Source organism: Eulemur rufifrons, chromosome 4 (genome assembly GCF_041146395.1).
Source record: "Eulemur rufifrons isolate Redbay chromosome 4, OSU_ERuf_1, whole genome shotgun sequence".
NCBI classification, from domain to species: Eukaryota; Metazoa; Chordata; class Mammalia; order Primates; family Lemuridae; genus Eulemur; species Eulemur rufifrons.
In genome coordinates, this window is record NC_090986.1 from 66,060,569 (window position 1) to 66,083,773 (window position 23,205).

At 45.5% G+C, this 23,205-nt stretch overlaps 2 protein-coding genes across 3 annotated transcripts in view; both read right to left on the reverse strand.

The window, feature by feature from the left end:
- CDADC1 (cytidine and dCMP deaminase domain containing 1) overlaps nt 1-4,860 on the reverse strand; it is a 36,426-nt gene extending 31,566 nt beyond the window's left edge. For both annotated transcript variants that reach the window (XM_069467277.1, XM_069467278.1), the window contains exons 1-2: nt 4,707-4,860; nt 3,857-3,951 (exon numbers count right to left, since the gene is read on the reverse strand). In XM_069467277.1, coding sequence (XP_069323378.1) covers nt 3,857-3,951; nt 4,707-4,788 — 177 coding nt within the window. In that variant the 5' untranslated portion in view covers nt 4,789-4,860. The remainder of the gene's footprint in view (nt 1-3,856; nt 3,952-4,706) is intronic.
- A 14,365-nt stretch (nt 4,861-19,225) lies between these two features.
- Nucleotides 19,226-21,296, reverse strand: MLNR (motilin receptor). The gene is made up of 2 exons (XM_069467279.1): nt 20,384-21,296; nt 19,226-19,575 (listed from the first exon to the last, which is right to left on the reverse strand). The coding sequence occupies exons 1-2, from the start codon at nt 21,294-21,296 to the stop codon at nt 19,226-19,228; spliced, it is 1,263 nt and encodes a 420-aa protein (XP_069323380.1).
- Between the last annotated feature and the right edge of the window lie 1,909 nt (nt 21,297-23,205).

Genomic DNA, 23,205 nt, shown 5'->3' on the forward strand with positions numbered 1-23,205 from the left:
AAATGATACAAAAATGTCAGTAGTCCCTGGGTGGTAGAATTATGAGGAATTTTTTTCTTCGTCCATTTTATAAATAATGAACAACATTACTTTGGGAACTCATAAAAATACTTTAAAAAAGACAAAAGGTTGGTAAAGTGTCAAACGCAATATTTCCAACACAATTACATGTCAATTTGTATCTTGGACTTTCTATGACTTACTTTCTATAACAAAAGCAGAATAAAGAATTTAAGTGAAGTGATCTTATTCTTTTAGCTTAAAGAACATGTTTTTTCTCTTAATAGGAAAAAGACCTTACTTAACCTTTTGAACACCATGTGCAATTAACTGGATAATTATATTCTAGCAAATGCTAAAGAAATATTGAACACAAAAATTGGGTATCATTTTTAGGAATTTAATATTTTCACAAATATAAAAACAATGGCAACATGTACTAACAGTATGAAATCTAGATGTATTCCTATTGTATAATTTAAAATTATTAATATATAAACTCCATAGCAGTACAACGTCAAATACAAAATTTTGTTTCTGCTATGATTGCAATTATCTACAAAATTATATGTATAATTAGTACAGAAAGGAAGCCCAGGAGAAGAAAAAAATATACAAATAGTATGATTTTTTTCATGTTGCAGTTGTAGATGACATCTTCAGTTTCAACTATAATGTTTGCATAATAAATAAATGTAGGGTGCAATATGCTCCTTGGATTTTTGTACTCTTCCCCTATGTTACCACTGGCTTCTTTGCAATGGCCATAACATCAGAAGAACTAATGAAATTATTATATGCCTCTGCTTTACTGACATTAGATACACAAGTAGCTGATAACCTGCAAATAATTACGTTCTAAATATTTGATAAATCTGTTTAGGAATTTAAAACGCATGTTCTCATATAAACAATATTAAAAATGATAGTCAAGTTCCCAAGCTAATATGCAAAAGCCTATTTAACTCAGAAGATCATTGCTAGAGTAATCCTGAGGATCCCCCAGCCCAAGTGGGGAATCTGGGTCCCAAGACATTCAGGTAAGGAACAGAAGTGGAGGCCTACCCAACACTGTGGCTAGATAGCTGTGGTCCTATGAGATATAGGTGTGGGAGCACAGCTGGAAAGACATTAATGCAGTGTACAGGAGCAGGGCAAGCTCCAGGACCAAAATTTAAAAGTGATAACCTTTCATGTGTCCAAGTCAATCTTATTTTCAAGTTGGCTGGCATTCATAAGACAAGGATTTTCTTTGTTCTGTTTTGATGTCCTTTGTACTCATTTTTATGTCTGTTTTAACTTCAATTTAAAAACTTTAACCAGATATGGGTACAAGTCAGATTTCTAAGATTCCAAATAAAATATTTAAAACAAAAGACTGATTTCTTTCATTTTAAAAACTTCCATGGAGCCTGCCAGATGAAGGAACGAGATGCCAAGAAAATTGAGAGTTGTTGACTCGGGGGAAAACACGGAGTCATAAACTTGATCTTTTGTTAAACAAGATATAAAGCATAAAATCTTGTTACTAATGTGGTTTTATAACTCTGAAATTTACTTGGCACTATTTTTTTTAACAAAATGCTAACTGAAAGCTTCATCTCAGTTATTTTCTCAGGCTACGTATTTATCTCTATAAAGTATGATGAAACAGTAGGGTGAGTATTATTTGCAAACGAACTTCAGCAATTAGTTGGCCCATCACTTCCTTCCTAATAGAAACTTAAATATCATTATCCACTAATTAAATGTAACTTGTGCCTGTTTGTTGACAAAGAACTTAATTTCAGCACAGGATTGGGAGAGTGTATAAAATACAACTAAAGTGAAATCAAATCTGGGTATTAAAAAAAGAAAAATTCTTCTTGGATATCAGAAAAAAATTTTTGAAAAAAGAAAAAAGCTTCTTCAAAATTAGGATTCAATCTCTAACATGCCCAGCTTCTTAAATATAACTTCTAAGGTCTTAAATTTCTAACATTTGCTCTTAATTTGGCTCTTTAAAATATATTTTATCTGCAAAAAAAAAAACCCCAAAAAATCCTTGACAGCTTGGAAATCTTCTATTTTCATAAAATAATGCTAAGCTATAACAAGTAGAAAGAGTAAAGGGACTTAAAAATTCATGAAGGAAATGAAGAGCTTTCTCAAAGCCATTAATAAAATATGGAGCCAGGGTGGGGGCTGGCAGTGTTGAGAAATAGGGAATAACAATGCATAACATTTTTAATAATGTTTTACTGATTATAAAACATTTCACATAGGAATTGGGGGAGAAAACTACTGCAAGAGGTATCATTTTATTGTAAATAGTGAATTCCCTCATTTCCTGTGAAAATTCCTCAATGGAATCCCAATACTGATAGGAGAAAAAAATCTAAACTCCTTTCCAAGACATATAATGATTTTTATGATATGATTCCTTCCCAATCTCCTCCCTCCACCCAATTTTACCTTCTGGAATAAGTACCACAAATTCCCTCATTCCTCTAAGCTTTTCCATGTAGGGCTCCTTGGCTTGAGCAAATGTCTACTCATCCTTCATATCTCAGTGCAAATACCACCCCCCCCCCCTGCCGTGACTCCTTCCTTCCACAGAGCCTAGCCCTCAGTCTTAGTAGCATCTCTGCTTATACTTTGTACTCAGCTGCAACATCTAATTGTATCTTAATTAATTGTTTAGATGCCTAGGTTTTTTCCCCATTAGAAAATAAGGACCACATGTTTTCTTCTTTGTGTCTCCAGCACCAAACATACAATTTCATCCACAATAAAAAAAAAGATGTCCAAAATGAATAAGAAAAAAGCAGGTGGTCATGAATGACCTTCTAGAATATTGTGGGAATTTAAGGATTTAAAAAGTCTTTCTCTGGAAAATCTAAAGCAACCTTTCAGCAGAATTATTGGTAAGCTGGAAAACTCAGTGAGCACATACAGAATATAATTACAATTTTGTAAGAGTGAAATAAAAAACCTTATGTTTAAAAAAAGATTGGAAGGAAAGTATCAAAATGTTAACAGTGATTTTGTTAGAATGGTGCAAAGCCATGGGGGATTTTCCACATCCCCCTCCCTCCTTTTTCCTCTGTTTTCAAAAATGTCTTAAATGCCTCACTTAACCTAACATTATTTTCCATAATATGACTGTAGCCCCCTGTAAAAATTAATGGCAACACTCTAAACTTCCAAAATTACCGAACTGAAATGGTGAGAACTCAGCATCATGCCATTCCAAACATGGAGCAAAATGATGAGAACATAGCACCTTGCTGCCCCAAGGGTAAGAGAAAAAAAAGATGCAGGGCGTATATACTTCCAATTTATTGGCTTTTATGATTATTCATACTATACATTCCTAACCCGTTTTGATCATCTCTTTCGAAATCCAAAAAAGAGACTACTTACATTGAACAAGAAACCAAGGAGCATTCATAGATTACCCCTTATAATGGTGGATGCTAACTGGTATATACCAGATAAAATAAGACATAGTCTCTATCTTCAAGCAATTTACAATTCGGTGGAGAGGGAAAAACTACCTAGTTAAAACACCAACAGTATAAAATTGAGTGATAAATTATGTAGCATAGACAATATTCTTATTAGCCAAACCAACATATAAATACCATTATTACCTGATAAACATGGCACAGTACTGACAAAGTATTCTATTTTTAGATTGGAAAGATGAGCTACCACAGCTATGAGTTACAAGTACCGAGCTAAACCATAAAGATATTTTTCAAATCTTAATGCTTGTTGAGTTTGGTTTTAAGTGTGACAGAAACTGGAGCAATAAAATCAAATTTTAGACCATTGCTCTTCTAAGAGGAAAAATTACAGAAATAAATTATACCTGAGACTTTTGCCTTTGGGCTTCCGTTGGGAAGAGCTCCATCCAGAGACTGAGCAGAGTGAAAAGGTTGACTTTAGAAAGTCTTGGTATTTGACCTACAAAAGAGAAAGCAAACACTTTAAAATTTTACTAATGATGAAAATAGTAACCAAGCTCAACGCCACTTGGGTGCTACAGCCTTGGCTCAGCTGCTTTATCAGGCAGCAGAGAAAAAGGATTAGAGAACAAGAGAATCAGCTTTCTTAGCATGAGACACTTTGACCCTCACTTGCGGCAACCTCCTGAGGCACTTTCCAAAGTTGGGGCCCTCCTTCTCCAGCCCTCACCTGGCAGAAAAAAACTGTACAACGAACAACGAATGCACGTGGCTATGGGAATAACCCAAAGTTAGCTGTGAGACGTCCTCGCATCTGACGTTGTCCTGGAGCAAGCTTTTCTTTGGACTGTGATGGGGCATTGCTACAAGGGCACTGATTAGAACACGGCCCTAAAAATGCGGTGACCTTCGGAGGTAAAGCAGTCGAAACTTAAGAAAGCGTCACATGCGGTAAATTTGGAAATCAAGGTAAAAGTGTGGTTGGGTAAATTTTCAAGCTCTTCAACTCCTGAGATCCCGGTTCTAGGTCCTACAAGAAATAGTAAAGGGGGCAATGCGTGAGACTTCAAAAGCCCGTGCGGCAGGGCCGAGCGGTCCCGGTGAACAAGGCGGGGACGTACCCAGGGCGGGGATGAGCTATCAGGAGCAGCTTGGCAGGCGAAGAGGGGCAGGCAAGGAATCCGGAGTTTAAGGCGGGACACGCACGGGGCAGAGCGAAAGGTGGGGTGGCAGGAGCAGGTCTCGGGCACTCACCGGTCATGCTGACAGTCTGGGTGCTGACTGACTGCCTAGCCTCCGCGCCCTCCAGATTTTGCATCTGCCCTGCTTCTTTCATCCCAAGCCTAGCGTCTTTTGCGGCCCAGGAAACCTCTCCCTGTCAGGCATGATCTTGGCCCCAGCAGCTCCCCCTCTCGCCTCCTCCCAGCAACTGTACAGCAACGACCTACTAGGCGCAGCCAGATGACGCCTCAAGCCCGGGCAACACTTCCGGGCGCTTTGAATGACGTCAGAGCGAGCCGGGGACGAGGCGGCGTAAGGCTGCTCCTTGGGCGGAGACCTGAAGCCCTGAGCTATAAAAAGCTTGGCGCCTGTATTTGGTTATCTTGTTTGTCTTGTCTTGAGGGAAGGTTACTAGAGGATTTCTTGGCTCGAGGTCCCAGTTTGCGCAGACTCTGATGAGGTGATGGATGCAGAGAATTGAGAATTTTCGTCAAAGAGCAAATGAAAGCCCAAATGGAAACTTACCTCATTCTGTCATGGTCAAGGTTTTAGAGAACCCAGGGTGGGGGGATGAGGGGATGGGAGCTCGGAGGTCTAGGATGCTGCTGTCATCACAAATTGGCCAGTGCTGGGGAACCTGGTCCCATAGAACACAATAGGGACGTTCTGCTTCTTATCAAGAACATGAAGAATTAAGAGGTGAAAATGTAATTGGGAAAAAGGTGAGGGGAGGAAGGAGCAGCAAGTGGCCCCTGAAAAATCTGAGAGGTAGCCTGATAGTGCATTTATTTTATTGAAGTGTCCAGGCACGACTCAAAATGAAGCCCCTCCCTCCCCAGTGACTGAGCGGCCAGTTTCCATCACCAACTCGTTCTGTTATCACAATCCGAAATACTGACAAACAGCAAGACACAAAAACTGCTCTCAGACTATGAAAGCAAAAGCGAAAAGTTATGAAAGCATATCATTTTGTAAAGTATTGAAGTGAGAATCTTTCTTCAATGTTGATGGTATGGCTGGGGTTCATTTTCACTACTGTATAGTATTTCATTGTAGGTATGCACCACAATTTATTCGCGTATAGGACATTGTGGCCATCTCCAGCTTCCTTTTCATAAAATAATCTTTTTGGCCGGGCGCGGTGGCTCACGCCTGTAATCCTACACTCTGGGAGGCCGAAGCCGGTGGATCGTTTGAGCTCAGGAATTCGAGACCAGCCTGAGCAAAAGTGACACCCCCGTCTCTACTAAAAAAATAGAAACAAATTATATGGACAACTAAAAATATATACAGAAAAAATTAGCCGGGCACGGTGGCGCATGCCTGTGGATCCAGCTACTCGGGAGGCTGAGTCAGGGGAATTGCTTGAGTCCAGGAGTTTGAGGTTGCTGTGAGCTAGGCTGACGCCACGGCACTCACTCTAGCCCCGGCAACAGAGTGAGACTCTGTCTCAAAAAAAAAAAAATAATAATAATAATAATCTTTTTGCTGAACCTATGATAGCTTTGTTTTCTATATTATAAATTTTATTTTTTATTTCTTTTGTTATGCATTTTTTATTATTATTTTATAACTTCTTCAGTTGACTGTTTAGCTTGTTAGTTTTTAGACTTATTTTTTGCATAAGCATTTAAAGGTAAAATTTCTAAGTACTGCTTACTAGCAGCCCATAAATTCATTATCAGTCTGTATTAATATATTGAATGTTCCCAGTGAGTTTTTAATTTGACCTATGAATTACTTGGAAATGTGATTTAAAAAAATCCATATGTGAGTTTTTTGTTTGTTTGTTTGTTTTTCAAAAACTGGTGTTATAGTAGTAAGTTGAGTTTTTTAAAAGTTATTTTGTTATTGATTTCTAGTGTAAAGTTTATATCTAGAGAATATGATCTGTATGATATCAGTTCTTTGAAATTTGTTAAGACTTGTTTTAATGGCCTCCATCAACACTGTCAAGTAGAAATTTTTTCAATGAAGGAACTATTCTATTAATATATCTGCAGTATCCAATATGTTAACCAGCTTAATCAATAAAATGGTTTTAAAATCAATAAATCATTCTTTATATCAAGTAGAAAGAGCATAGGTCGACAACCTATATTCACACTCTAACCATACAAGTTATTTACCAGTTAGCTGTATCAGTCAGCCTAGACCCAGTTTGTTTTGGGTAACAAATGACCAGCAAACTCCAGTGGCTTGCCCCAACAAAGGTTTACTTCTGGCTCACATTACATGCTTGCAGCTCTGCTCCTGTGGATTGGCTGTGGGATCCGGGCTAAATGAGCAGCCTCTGTCCTTCCTTTCTTTTATTTTCCCTCAATTCCCCTGTAAGTGAGCAGTCTCCCTAACACCCTAGTTGCCCCCTCGACTTCCCAGCCCCTTTGTCTGCCTCCACATCCCCTTCCTCCAAGGGGAGGGGCCGTCAAATGGCTTTTTGACTGAATTATCCAGGGAGGGAGGAAGAGAGAAAGAGTTGAAGGAAGATAGGAGGGGAAGGATGGAAGGAAAGGATGGTGGTAATATGTTTATCACAAATCTTCATGAAGACTAAATGATCCCAAGTAGTGCAGTGCCTAGCAAAGAACGGATGCTCAATACCATTCATTATTGTCCTTCCCCCTTTCATCTTTCATTTGCTTATTTTCTACATATAGCCTGAATCTTCTCTTATCTAGAGATAAAATTCTAGGTCCTATTGGTTGGGAATGTTAGTCCTAGCAATGTGTTTAGACAGAATGCTCTCACAACAAAACAAGCTGGAGGTCTGTGGAGTTGATCATAAAGACATTGTATCTACAGCTGGCTCTGCTGATACTGGTGGTGCTTGCTGGAGACTGAATAGCCAGCTTGTAGAAGAAACTGCACCTCACACTGAGTTTTGCTCTTGTGTGTGGGAAGGCACTCCATGACCAGTGCTTGGAGATCAGGTGGCCGCAGCACTGATAGGGACTGTAGTGGCAGTGCATCCTTGAGGACAGGATTGGCCCTCATATGGTCATTCTGGGCAAAGAATGTGACCATGAACACCACCCTGAGTCTAAAAATTAAGGTTTCTTAAACAGTTCTCAGAAGGCAGTTCCTGGCAGCACTTAAACCCCAAGGAAGCAAAGAGAAGCCTGAAACAAAATCCAGATGCCTTTCAGGAACATTTGCTTTGTTACGGAGGGCAGTGCTGCCAAAGAGAAATGACTTCTCAGGTTTTCCGTGTATTGTCCCAAATGGCGTCCTCAGAAAAGTAAACTTGGTGCCACATAGATTAATGTGCTGCAGAATAAGAATGTCCAGGGAGCCCTGGAAACGTCTGTGCTCCATGAGGTGGGAAGGACGGGCGAGCCCACTTTCCCAGGCTCTCCTGGGCTCTCTGCTGCAGGCTGCCTGAGGCCCGTGGGCTGCTGCGCCTGGGCAGCACAGCCAATGTCCAGGCTCCTTTTGGGTCCCCATTTGTGTGGTGCCCTCTGGACTGTCAGGTAGGGTCGCCTGCGTTCAGGTATTTCTGGATCAGCATCCGTAAAGAGGTTCTGTAATTAGACATGTTCAAAATCAACAGAAGGGACCAGGGGGAGGGGGAGGGAGGAGAGGATGGATAGGAGAGAGAACAGGGAGGGAACTACCACTAATGGAGTATCGGCCATGTGTCAGACACCCTGTCAATAATAATGACAATAGTAATAGTAACAGCATCTGACATATGGAGCATTCACTATGTTCCAGGCTCTGTTCTAGGTACTTTATCTGTGTTATCACATTTACTCCTTCCAGCAGCCTTATGATGTGGGCATTATTAGCCCCACTTACAGGAAGCAAGATATTAAGTAACTTGCTCAAACAGACATACTTGAAAAGGGTGATGGAAACAGGATATAAATGTGTATTATTACTTTGTTTAATACTTACAACAACTCTGATACAGATTTTTATCTTCTCCATTTTCCAGATGAGGAAACTAAGGCCCTTGGACCAGCAACATCAGCATCACTCGAGAGCTGGTTAGAAAAGCAGAACATTGGGGCCCACTCCAGACTAACAGAGCCGGAATCTGTACAAGATCCGCTGGGCCAGACCAGCGGGCTCCAGTGGTTCTCAAACTTGAGTATGCATAAGAGTCCGCGGACACTATGTTAAAACCCAGCTTCCTGTGTTGCAACCTTAGAGATCCAAATCAGTGGTTTTAGCAGTAGTATTTTGGCCCTCCGTAGAACTGCTTCCACCAAGTACTTTTTGGTATCATATCATCCACCAACATTAACTGATGCTAAGAGCAAAATTTTTCATACTAGATGCAAAAAAGTGTCAAAGTTTTATTTAGCTCAGGGGTTGGCAAACTGTTTTTTGTAAAGACCCAGATAGTAAATATTTTAGGCTTTTTGGACCATTCAGTCTGTGCCACAACTATTCCATGCTGCTGTAAAAGCAGCCATAGGTGACGTGTAAACAAAGCAGTGTGGCTGTTTTCCAGTAAAGTTCAATTAACTCCCCCTCGTTTGACACCTAACTTTAGTGGCAGCAATGAGACCTGGTTCAGAGTATATTTGAGGAATGGGGATTTAGATACCCACAGAGAGGAAAAGTTGTCTAAAATAGCTCTAAGTGCCTTGAGGTGGAAGAGGACGTTAATATCAGAAAACAATACATATGATGTCTTGTACAAAACTTCAATGTAATTTAGTCACATCTACATCATCAGTCTTATAACAAAAGCTGAACACTATTAGCTTATGTATGTATCACACACAATTCACCTGAGAGACCTAAATAATCTAGAGAGTGACTCTGCAGTATTCTCTTTACTTTGTTTGTCAAACAAATTTCACATTTTATTAGATTGAAATAAACGGCGCAGAATTGCTTTTCCTCACAAAAGGCAATATTTTCTGTATTATTCTTAGATAAATCACAAAACTCTAATTTTTGCACATTTTTCTGCTGGTGCATACACATCAAGATGAGGCAATAGATACACAGTCATGAAAAAAAACCCAAAGAAAGTACGAAGAGAGAGAAATCAGTTATCAGTGTCTGTGAACTCAGGTTCTGTCTTGCTCATGAAAGAGTGTTCACATGTATCTTCTAAAAAGCTGATGGCCCTGTCAGAGTGTCCACAACAAGGGGATGCAAGCCCCACTAACACATGGGGGGCAACAACTGCCCACTCTCCCATTCAAACGTTAACTGTTACTTGTTTCTTACATTCCTTGATGAAGACAAACTCTACGCTGAAATCCTCTTCAGGTGAGCACACAGTTTCTATCACTTTCTGGTAATTTCCTTAAGTATCCATTACAGAGTTTTAATAGTACACTTAGAGCACAATGTGCTGGTGCAGTGGCTCAGGCCTGTAATCCCAGCACTTTGGAAGGCTGAGGTGGGAAGATTGCTTGAGGCCAGGAGTTCAAGACCAACCTAAGCAACATGCTTCTTTTACAGCCTACAGAAACATGAACCAAATAAACCTCTTTACTTTATAAATTACCCAGCTTCAGGTATTTCCTTCATAGCAATGCAAAACAGACTAACACAGCATCTTAAAACATTATCTCAGATATTGTCAATGATTTCTGAACTACTTTAGGAAGGTCTGACTTGTTTGTATATAGTTTGCTACACGTGTCCATCATTAACTACAGATTATGTTTTGTATTAAGAGTTATGTTAACAAAGCTACCTGACTTGACCTCTGGTCGGTGTTTGTGGGGCATGTTTTGTGTTCTTGCTTCTATCCATGTTCATTCTCAGTCTCCATCCTGGGAAAAATTCAAGGGACCTGAAGCAATACATAAACATTAGGAAAAAAGACAAATATCAGGCAGATATAGAGCATCATAAATTGTGGACAGAAGCTCTTTACCTTTCTGTCTGTATTCCTACTCAATCCTCCAACAGTGAAGCTCCACAGAGTGTGTATAGAGAGTGTGTCTACATTGGTAAGTCACTCTGTACATGCCAGCATGGTGTCACTCTGATACATTGACCTGAAGATGTCCTATGTCTTCATACTGTAAGAGCTGTAAGAGAGCTTTGAGGTCCTGACTTAACGATATCTCTTTAAGTTACCGAATAATGTCTTCCACCATTGGGACACTGAGTGTTTATAATAATGCCAAAGGCTAGTTGAGATTCTAGGTTACCTTGGTAAACCCTGCAGAACTTCCCAGAAAATTTCATTTGAATATCATGTTTAGTGGACAAATTCTTGGTTTCCTCAAACCAAAAATTATAATAAAATTCACTATTTTACGTCACTTCATTTGTGAATGTGACACTATAATTCAGCTGCTGGCTCACAAGAAGATGCCAGAATTTTGCTGCTGGATTTTTTTTTCACCCCAAAGGCTCTTGTTAAGGGAGGAGATTTTTAAGAACAACAAATGAAAACACTGAAATAGAAATCTGTTAACGTACTGCAGAGCACAAATGCTTGACCAGCTATAAAGCTATCCCATCCATCAGGTGTGTCATTCTCTACTCTATTTGTAAAAACAAATGCTTGTAAGAGCTCCACTTAAATTTCAAAAGCATCATGCCTACCTATCTATTGAGGAAGGCCCATTTCATTTTCATGCCTTTCTTCACTGCTCTGAAGAAAGGGCAGACATCAGATTGTCCAATCCAAAAGGCAGTTTCGGTGACTGTTGGAAAAAAGAGCAATTTTCCTCAGCTGTTCCCAATGCAACAGACACTCCCATGACAAACTCTGATTTTCCAGGAAGTTTTTTCCCACCCTAGCAAGTCACAGGATCTTGACGTTAAGGGTCCTGGTTCCATTTATTTTAGTATGTATAAAAGGGCTTATATAATATTGCAGCATTTCCTAAAATTACTTGAGTATTGAGACCTATTTCCAAGAGCCTGTAGAACATGCAACAACAGAGCTTTTCCAGCTGGGTGGCTTCTTGGGAAACAGAAAATCCGGCAGTCCCTCCCCTTATCCACTGTTTCACTTTCCAAAGTTTCAGTTACCTGCAGTCAACTGTGGTCCAAAATTATTAAATGGAAAATTTCAGAATAAAAATTCCCAAGTTTTCAATTGAGTACGTTTTGAGTGTCGTGATGAAATCTCGTGCCATCCCACTCTGTCCCGTCTGGGATGTGAATTGTCCCTTTGTCCAGGTGTCCATGCTATAGGTGCTACTTGCCCATGAGTAGCAAGTAGCCCTCTTGGTGATCAGAACTGTTGCAGTATCACAGTGCTTGTGTGCAAGTAACCCCTATTTTATTTAAAAATGGCTCCAAAGTGCAAGACTAGTGATGCTGGCATATTGTTATAATTGTTCCATTTTATTTTTAGTTATTGCTAATCTCTTACTGTACCTGGTTTATAAATTATGTATGTATGCATAGGAAAAAACATAGTATATATAGGGTTTGATACTGTCTGCTGTTTCAGGCATCCACTGGGGGTCTTGGAATGTGTCCCCCAAGGATAAGGGGGGCTGCCATAATCACAGTGGAATTCGTTATCTTCCACTGCTAAATCACCTCTTCCTCTGATAGCCCATTCTTTTCAAATAGCACCAAATGTTCTCCTAATTTCATAGGCTTGAAATATTGGAGTTATAACTTCATTTTTTTTTTTTTTTGGTGTCCAATCAGCCTCTGAGTTTTAGGAATTCAGTCACTATAGTGTTGAAAGGGAGACCTTGTATGACTTCATGGTTCAGGCAGACTATTGTGGCTTATCAGAGTCAAGGCTCAGGAGGCAGCCCCTTCGCTGGGACATGGAGAGCACCCCACCCATCCGAAAGGCAATCCTGGCTGATCTCAGCAACTAGCACAAGGCGGAAGTCCCAGGGGGCAGGTAGTTAACTCTAGGGTTCCCCAGCAGTTGGTCCCAGGTGACATGAGGTCAAGGAATCAGGGACAGAACTCAAGCCCCCATGAGGGGGCTGCAGAGCAGAATAGGTTTATCCTAGAAGAACCAAGGATCAGGGCAAGGAATCAAAGATGCTTATATTGAGGGGAAGATGCAGGTATTGAGATACAAGGAAAAAAAATCCCCCCCCCCAAAAAAATAAAACATGTTTTGAAGACCAGAAGACATGCGGAGGCCTGATTATCCAAATGAGCAAACACTGTCAAAGAGGGCGTGGGTCTGCGCCCGGCCTATGGGAGGAAGCACCTCAGCATTGGAGGTGGGTGGGCCGGGCCGGCAGGTGGAGGTTCAGGGGACTGAAGAGCAGAGAGGCCAGGGAGTTGTTACTAGACTGTGGTCCTGAGTTGCTGCTAGAATATAAATGACTTTCAAATGAACCCACTATGCAAACTGAAGGGAAAGTGAAAATAGAAGATATGTCTGTAAGAGAGATCTTACAGTGATGGTTCATAATCTTTTTTTGGGGAGGGGGTAGGGATAGGGTCTTACTCTGTTTACCAGGCTGGAGTGCAGTTGCATCATCATAGCTCACAGCAATCTCAAACTCCCCAACTTAAGCAATCCTCCTGCCTCAGCCTCCTGAGTAGCTGGGACTACAGGCACGTGCCACCATACCTGGCTAATTTTTCTATTTTTTGTAGAGATGGGATCTCGCTTTGCTGCCCAGGCTGGTTTCACACTCCTGGCCTCAAGTGATCTTCTCTCCTCAGCCTCCCAAAGTGCTGAGATTACAGGCCTGTGGCACCATGCACGGCTGTTTCATAATCTTGTCTGCACATTGGAGTCACCTGGGGAGCTTTAAAAACTATGTTTGGGTCCAACCGCCTAAGATTCTGATGCCATTGGTGGAGTCTCCGTTGATCTGGTTGATTAATCTCTAGAATAATGATTCCCAAACTTTAATGTGCATGAGAATCACCTGGGGATCTTGTTAAAATGCAAATTCTGATTCAGTAGGTTTGGGTGGGCCCCGAAACTCTGCATTGTAACAAGATCCCAGGTGGTGTTAATGCTGCTGGTCTGTGGGCCGCATTTTCTGTATCAAGGCTCTAGAGCAGTGGTCCCCAACCTTTCTGGCACCAGGGGCCAGTTTCATGGAAGCCAATTTTTCCATGGACAGGGGTGGAGGGATGGTTTGCACTTTACTTCTATTATTAATTGTAATATATAATGAAATAATTATACAAATCTCTCTGCTAATGATAATCTGTATTTGCTGTCACTCCCCAGTGCTGGCGTCACTGCCTCAGCTCCACCTCATCAGGCATTAGATTCTCATAAGGAGTACCTAGATCCCTCGAATGCACAGTTTACAGTAGGGTTTGGGCTGTTATCAGAATCTAGTGCTGCTGCTGATCTGACAAGAGGCGGAGCTCAGGTAGTGATGCGAGCAATGGGGAGCAGCTGTAAATACAGATGAAGCTTTGCTTGTTCACTGTGGCTCACCTCCTGCTGTGCGGCTTGGTTCCTAATAGGCCACGGATGGGTACCAGTCTGCGGCCCAGGAGTTGGGAACCGCAGCTCTAGAGTACAGGTTGTCAGACCATCAGAGCATCACCTGAGACCTCAATGGAAATACAAATTCTTGAGCCCCACCCCAGAGCTACTAAATGTGAAACTCTGGGGTGAAGCCCAGCAATCTGGGTTTTGGCACGTCCTCCAGGTGATTCTCCTGCAGGCTGGAGTTTGAGAGCCACTGACCTGGGCAATGACACAGGGAAATGAGAAGCCCAAGGGCAGGACCCTGGTCTTCACTATCAGGACAAAGTCAGGAACTATTGTGGGAGTGAGACAGGAACAAAGAAAGAGCAGGTTTAGCTCTATTTGTGTTCTGGTTATGAACAGGTATAACTATTACCTTGAAATTTTTAAGACTTGTTACAACTTTGAAACCTGCATGTTTTTGTTTTTTTAAAAAAATCGTTTTATCCCCCTATCATCACAGCTAGTAGAAATGCTTAGAACATTTTCAAGACTTGCACACTTGCTACAAATTTGAGAGAAAGGAGGAAAACCATAGCCCTTCCCACTCTGAGCGTGCCCAGGTGGCGCAGAGGCAGGAGGATGATGTGGGAAGTGCCCAGGCAGCTGGCACGGGAACCAGGGATGGGGAAAGAGTGAGGCCAGGGAAAGTGCCGAACCTGGTGATGGGCGCTGCTCTGGCATCACCACGCCAACCCACAGGTGACCTAGACCTGGGTTATGGTAAATGATAGGTCTCCCTGTCCCAGCCTCTGCCCATGCCACCATGTCTGTTTCACAAGCTGCAGCTTTGGGTTACATCAGTGCCCTCTCTTCTCTTCTCCTCCTCTTCCTCGTCCTCCTTGGCCCTTCCTCTGCATTCATCTCCGGCACCCAGCTCCGGCTCTGGGTGCTGTTTCAGTCCTGCCTTATGCTTTCATTTGTCCTGTCTCGGGGCTCAGAGCAAAGGTGCCCGCCAACTGCTTACTCAGCTTCTATTTCTTTCCATCCACTGAGGTAAGGACCCCCCATTCCCTCCTTCAAAGCCAGTTGAGTTCAACATTCATTGTCTACCTGGGCAAGAGACACAAAGCAGAATAAAATATGGTCTCTGTCCTCAGGGAGCAGGTTACATCTGGTGGAACCAGCCACCTGAGGTGTGACATGTTAAGTGCCAGGGAAGAGTCACACACAGCATCGCCCCCGACTATCCACTCATACTCAATTCTTCCGGTCTGGCTGATGCCATGTAACCCTCATTACACAGGTGTCCACTATTCTTTAAAAAGTGCGTGTTGTTTTCCTAAGGAGGCAGGAGCAGAGTTTGCCTCCCTCACCTCCTGTAGCTTACACAGAACAAGGGACATGTTGAGCAATTGGCCACAACGCGTTCCCATGGAGGTTGAGCTTGCTCACCACGGATGAATGTTGCTTTGCTCTGAGAAGAAGAAATGCTGATTTTTGAAGGCTGCTCAGAGCTAAGCAGGGGCTCTGTAGCATTTAGAGTTTGAGATCTTCATAAAGTGGGCTCACAATTAAAAATTGCATCACATCTATGTTTACGTAAAGCCACTTTTAAAACACTAGACCTTCAATACAAAATGCTTTCATATACTGGCAAATGTTATTATGACACGAGTAGAAAGAGTCAGGAGAGGGCATGTTCAAACTTTTAAACACCATCAACACAGAGCTCATGTGTCTCCTTAAGAATCTGGCACTGGGAACTCTTGGATCCTCACAGGTATTGTGCAACAGCTCTTTGAATGTTTCCTTCAGAAGTGGAAATGTCTCCTATAAAAAGGAGAGGAATGTCCGTACAGGTGGCACGAACCTGAGATTCTGCACTACCTTCTAATCTAAGTGCTTTTGTCAACCTGTGAGCTGAATCTGTGTGAGTGTACACATTTCAAACAAAAAAATGCTCATGAAAAAGTTGATTGATTTTGACACTATGACATGGACTAATTTTTCTAGTGTATTTTGTTATACACCCCTGGCCCTTAGTTGCTTGGTAAATATTTGCCATGTGAATGAATGAAATACAAATTCTTCCCCAAAGTTGGTAGGTCACTTAACAAAAGCAGTGTGGCCTGCAGAAGAGAGAGGGGGCTCAGAGAGAAGTTGCTAGAATGCCAGCACATGTCTAGGTCGGGGTGGAGGGCAGGGCGTGGCCAGGCTATGGCCTCCGGGATACTCCCCTGGGCAGTGGAGGGGGGCCCAGGACCAAAAACCACAGTCTGCCTGTCCCTCTCCAGTGATCTGGACTCAGCCACCCCAGGTCTTCTCAGGACCCGCCATTTCATAGCCAGTTGTCAGTGCAAAAACAGGCCATTCTCTGCTGGGGTGGAGAACAATTTTAGATCTTAGAACAACTTTTCAAAAATATTTTTGACCATGACTCACAGCAAAAATACATTTTATTTTGTGAACCAGGAAAGACACAAACCAAAACATAATGGAAACAAAAGTTTCACAGCACAGTAGTTACCTTACTACATGGATGCACTGATGGTTTCTATTCTATTCTTGTCCACTCTGTCCCATTAAAGAAACCTGTGACACCGTGACACGCTATGCTGATTTCACAGTCCACTAATGCGCTGAGATCCCACAGGAAGGGGTGGCCTTCAGACCCTCCGTCTCAAGGACCCTGCGGCAAAGGGAAGGATGACTCTCCCCACGCCCACACCTGGAAACATGTGGAGGTCCCAGGAAGGTGTGATGTAAATCCCTGTTTTCTAGAATCTGAACAAAAAAGCTCAAAGGAGAGATCTTTGCTTCCATATCTAAAATGTTATATACTTTTCAGTAAGTTTCCTTACTGTGACCTTCCCTGCAGAGGTGGCCACTTCTGACTGCTCCAGAGAGGGACTCCTGTAAGCAGAAAGGCCGTGGCAGCAGCTAGACCTAGTGCTACCAAGCAGAGATGTGCAGAGGCACAAGGCTGGCAGCTCCACTGTCAGAGTCCCTACGTCACTGTTCCCAAAGTGTTCCTTACTCCATGAGGGTTTTCTTTTTTCTTTTTTTTTTTTCTTATTTTTAGACAGAGTCTCGCTCTGTTGCCTGGGCTAGAGTGCCGTGGCGTCAGCCTAGCTCACAGCAACCTCAAACTCCTGGGCTTAAGCGATCCTACTGCCTCAGCCTCCCGAGTAGCTGGGACTACAGGCATGCACCACCATGTCCAGCTAATTTTTTCTATATATATTTTTAGTTGGCCAGATAATTTCTTTCTATTTTTAGTCAAAATGGGGTCTCGCTCTTGCTCAGGCTGGTCTCGAACTTCCGACCTCGAGCGATCCTCCTGCCTCGGGCTCCCAGAATGCTAGAATTATAGGCGTGAGCCACCACACCCGGCCTCCATGACGTTTTAATAAACGTTCTTGGGGAGGGAGGACAGGGAGCTGGTTCTGTGATAAAATAAGGAAATGCTGGGTGAAATGCCACCTTCTCAGAGCCTCCGACATGTTGTGTTGTGACTCTGGGGCTAGGGAAGGGGTTACACAATGTTTTGTTTCCCTACCATATTTGACCACAGAACCATTTTTTCAAATAATCCCTGAAAATGTGTAGAACACAGTGGAGGGACTGCTTCCCCAAGTGACTGCGACCTGCTTCATCCACTCGCTGGGAGAAAAGGCAGATGAGAGACTCCTTCATTCTCACATAGGTTGAGGACGGGGCCAGGGAGTTAGCCAGGGTTTTGGCTAATAAAATGAAAAAGCAATAGAATTTTGTCAGCATGTTGATCAGATCCTTCTTGTTATGCATTTGTCACTTATAGATTTAACTAGCCAAAAGAGACGGCGGTGGTCTGTGGCATGAAGTCATTTGGATATTCACCGAGGCCGCCCAAACTGAGCTGCAAGGCTCACTGAATAAACTGGGTTGACTCCAGCTTCCAAGTCTCATGGTGACCTTACTTCTATTTGTCATTGCAACTCTGACGAAGTAACATTTGTCGCTTTTCTGGCATTTGTGTATTTGAAGATTTCATGACGAATTCCTCATAAATATCAAGAATCTACTGGAATTTAGGTTTGAACTTTGTCAGTCTGAAAACCCCAGTAAGGGTCCCCTGTCCGACTGAGCACGTTGTACCCTGCCCACCTCCAGGGGGCGCCAGTCACACAGAAGGCTGTTGGAGCAGCCCTCTGAAAACATGTTTACGTTCTAAACTGTAAAAGACAACACAAAGTTTCAGAGTAGTTGACCAATGTTCCCTTTCACCCTGACTAAATCCATCGTCTCTTGTGTTTTTCAGCAAGAGCAACATCTCAGCGTGGGAGTGAGTGAGGATCCCACCACTGGAGTCAGATTCAGGCCCACCAGTTCCCGTTTGGGAAATGTGAGACAGTTCCATCACGAGTAAAACAGGAATGATGATGACAAAACTCATCCCGAGCTGAGGCAAGATAAAACACAGCAAAGCTCTTTACAAATGTCATTAGTAGTCACCTGGCAAAGCTGAGTCTTGCTGCTGCCCTGTGCCCTCCCGCTTCAATGCCCAGGGGTTGCTACCTCGTGGCCCACAGCCCTAGGACAGCCACCTGGGCATTCTCAGGGAGAAGCAGTTGCAACAGCTGTGCATGCACAACTGAAAGAGGGTATTGCATCTAAACTTTATCATTTCCTCTGATCCTGGACAGAGGTGGGGACCCCTGAACATTGGTGCCTACGTGGATTTCCTTTTGCTTACTTCTAAAAGTTTTTGCAGCCATAGATGGGCATTAAATAATTTCTTGGATGAAATCTCTGACTATGTCGACTCCTTGTATATGCATCAGTGTACGTACATCACCCAAAACATAAAACCGAACACGGCCCTGATCTCCGAGACCACAGTTTTGGGGCAGCATCTCTCTGTGTCAGCTGTAGTGTGTCAGAACAATAGTGTTTCCGAAGACTTAGGACGACAAAGACTTCCCAAACCTCTACAGAGCACATTTTGTGACTTGGGATCTCATCATGCTAAAATGAACGTCCCATAGGAGGTACATGATCAGGAAACTGGAAAGGGTTGGTACAGTGACATTTCATACTTTGGTCAAAAACAAATCATACTGACAATTTCTTAACCAGCTCGCACAATTGCAACCCCCCTTTCCATTCTTCTTAACAGCATCTGTTCCCCCCTTTCAATCTTTATTTCTCTACACACCTGTTTTCCCTGAAGTCCCAGAACTGTGGGAGAAGGTGACTGGCTCGGCCATGCTGGTTACCCCATCGTCTTTACGTTAGCGCTGGTCTCGGTGTAGCCAGCTGTGTCTCCCCCTGTGTCCCCCACAGCGTGCCCTGCAGCGTCCCCCGCAGTGTCCCTGCTTCTGCACAAACCTCCCGGCCTGGACTGTCTCGCCAGCAGCAGTTTCCAGGCCGCTGCTCTATACTTCTTCGAAATGAGGTTGTAGAGGATGGGATTGATGGATGCGCTCAGATAGAACAGTTGCAGGGCGACGATGTTAAAGTACTGAGAGAAGTGCATCATTTGGGAATCTTCCGTGTTTATGTAAATAATCCTGCCAACGTGGAAAGGCAACCAGCACACTATGAATGCCAGAACCACCACCACTGCAAAACAAGACACAGGCACCAGATTTAAGAAAAAGAAAAGCATCGAGGATCAAATGAAACCATCTGCAGTAATTAGTAACAGCAAAATAAATTAGATATCTATATCTAATTTATATCTATATAGATATAACTATATCTAGCCATATCTCCATCACAGAAAAACTAGCAGGCTGCAGACTGCATCGCTATTTGCTTTGCAACTGCATATTAAGTTCATATATGTGTTAATCAAGACTGGACATAAACCAGAGGAGCGATTTCTCCTAACGAGCCGTTTTGGCAGGCTTCCTTCCACAAAGCCACTTGAGACACGTTCTCTGCTCTCTGTTGAAAAGAATTCTGTAACAGGTCTGCACAATCTTTTACTTTTTGATGTGGGCAAGGCTCACTTTAGCCTACAGGATAACTTAATATTAAATAAAAATTTTAGCTTAACGTAATCTACCCCATCTTCTCAAGGGGACTGTGAGTAATCACATCTGTGGCATCTAACAGAGACAGGCAGTTGGATTAAGAGCCTCCAATGACCCATCCTGGATCTCAGCGGCTTTGGAAAAGCATTGCTGTTCATTGAATCCGGGTATCCTACCTGCAGGGGCGCCCTGGGGTCCCCAGAACTCCTGGGAGACAGGACATGGTTTTCTTTGGAGATGGGAAGTACATGTGTATGGAAGCTGGAGTAGAAATGCAAAAGCGAACCTAGCTAGAAGCGGGGCGAGCAGGGGAAGGGGACCCAGAGTTTGCGCGGCGCCACTGGCAGTGCCGACCGCGGGCTGCTGTTTGGAACAGAGGTGGCGCCACTTACGCAGGACGCGGACGGTCTGCCGGTGGCCCCTCTCCCGCACCGAGACGGCCGGGCCTCGCAGCGGCCCGCGGCTCCTCCACAGCTCGCGCCCGATGAGCCCATAGAGGACGCTGAGGCACAGGAAGGGCAGGAAGAAGTAGGCGGTGGTGACCCACAGCATGACGCGCAGTGCACCCAGCTGCGCGCTGCTCGGCCGGCACTCGCGGCTGAACAGCGCCTCGGCCGCCGCAGCCTCAGGCCCCGACGGCGGGGACAGCGAGGGAGACAGCGAGGGCGCCCCCGAGGGCCAGAGGGGCGGCAGCGAGGCGGGAACCGAGGGCATGACCCGCGCGGTGCCATTAAGGTCGGAGAGCACGTAGTTGCCGGGGTCCTGCTCGACGCCCACAAGAAAGAAGAAGGGCCCGGCGGAGAGCAGCGCCACGACCCAGAGCACCGCGATGAGCGCGCGGACGCGGCGCCGGGTGACCAAGACGCGGGCCCGGAGCGGGCGACAGATGGCCAGGTAGCGCTCGACGCTGAGCGCCGTCATGTGCAGCAGCGTGGCGTAGGTGCAGCCCTCGCCCACGTAGAGCGACAGGCGGCAGAGCAGCTGCCCGAACACCCAGGGCCGCGAGCGCCAGAGGCGGTACAAGTCGAAGGGGAGCCCGAGCAGGATGAGCAGGTCGGACACGGCCATGCTGCCCAGGTACAAGTTGGTGGTGGTCCGCATGTCCCGGTAGCGTCCGATCAGCAGCACGGTCACCACGTTGCCGCTCACCCCGACGGCGAACAGCCCCAGGCACACGGCGGTCACCGGCACCAGCGCCCCCAAGGGAAAGGGCGAGCAGCGGCGCTCGTCGCACGGCGGCAGTGCGGCCCACGGCGACTCCCGCGCGCCCTCGGGGGCATCGCTGCCGTTCCAGGGGCTGCCCATGGGCGCTCCGCGCGGCCGCCGCGCCCCCGGGTGGGCCGGGAGCCTGGCGCGTGGCCCCGCGTGGAGGGCGCTTCCTTTCCCCCTGGCCAGACGGCGGAGCCCTGTGGCGCCGGGCGCTGGAACCAGCTCTGCGGGGACCGCTCCGAGGCGCTCCCGAGCGGGCTGCGCTCAGTCTCCGCCCCCGGCCGCGGCCCGCCCCGCCCGTCCCCTGCTCGGGTGCGGGCTCCCAGGCCCTTGGTGTTCCCGGGCGCTTCCCCCGCCTCCACCTGGAATGCCCCGCGGCCCAGCGCACGAGCCTGGTCCGTCCAGGGGAGAGATTTCTGAACCCCACAGAGGTTGGGTACTGGACCCAGCGCAATGCGGGCGCTTGTGTCTGTCGGGTACCCAGGGGACCTTCTGACGGTCTCGGCTGGCGGCTGGTCCTGAGCGTTGGAGAATGCTCACAATGATCGCCAGGAAGCTGCAATGCTAAATACTAGGAGGAGAGTGTAGACCAGAGCCTAGCGCCCCTCGGGTTCTAGTCCCGGCCCCACAGCCCAGTGAGTAGCTGTGTGATCGTGGCCCGGTCCTGTGCTCGCCCAGTCCCGCTCCCCTCTTAGGTAAATTGGCCGGCGGCGGTGGATGGTATTGACCACAAAATTGACCACATAATTGACCACATCATTTCAAGGATCCCTGAAATCTGCGGACTGTGAGCATGTTTACTCATTGTGAGGAACAAGACAAATATTTCGTGGACACTAGAGTACTTTGGCATGCGATATGCTGTTCTTATGTACGAAATGTTTTATGAACTTAAAAATCCAGACTACTTGTCAACACCAGAAAGAACGAACATTGGGGAAAAGGACAAAATCTGACGGGTGAGTCAGTTCATTGTGGCCTTAATGACGATAGCTGACATTGAGTGCTTAGGACGATGTGGCCCTGTGCTTTCTAGTTAGTCTTCATGTCCTCGCGACCTCCTGTTCCTGGTGAACCGAGCGGGTCTGAGATGAAACCGGCAGGAAGGGGGACTCCGGTGTGCGCTGTGTGGGCCCAGTCCTGGAGCCAGCAGGCCTGAGGTCTCAGCAGGCTGCCCACTCCACCCCCTAAGGCACTGTCCCCTCGGTCTGTCCTCACCCAGAGCTTCCCACAGTGCTCTTGAGCTTTTCTGCCGAGTCCCACGTCTCTTTGCGTGGGTGAACACAGGTCTGGCAGTTTTCCCACCCATCCTGTTGTGGCTTCAATCCTCAACCTCTTCTCCCGAGTCCCCCCCCCCCTCGTTTCTGGACCTGCCACCTGGACACCCTCGGAACATGAGCACCCTGCAGTTCCTCTCAGGTGCAGGAGCTGTGGGGTTGCAGGAGGGTGCCCGTCGCCTCCCTCATCACTGCTGTTTTCAGCCGTCCGTCCTATAACAGCTGCGAGTGTGACTGCGCCAGACCCCGCCCTCTCCCACTGCCCCCCCCCCCCCCCCACTCTCCGCCAGGCTCTAGAGCCTGCCCGTCTGCTTCCAGCGCTGCACCCGGCAGCGCTCACACTGAGGCTCAGTCCTGCAGTGCCTCGGCCTCCTTTCTACCCAGGGCCGTGTCCTCCCCCACCCCAGCCACTCCTGTGGACGCACCTGACACCTCACCATTGCCAGGGGCTGGGAACCCTCCATCTGTTTTAGTCTTCTCTCTTCCTGACCTGCACCCTCTCTTTCTAGCTCCCTCTCCCTAGGACTCCTCCCCCGGAGAACCTTCAACCCCCTGGGACCTCCATGCATTGCTCCTCCTCCCTTTGCCTTGCCCCTCGCCTGCCCCTTGTCCTCACGTTCTCGCCTCACCTGACTTCAGTCCTACCCGCAGCTCTTCTCTCCATTGGCACACCGTGTTGTGTCCCATTCTCCACTGTGTCTGCTCAACCAGAGCACAGCCACGCCCCT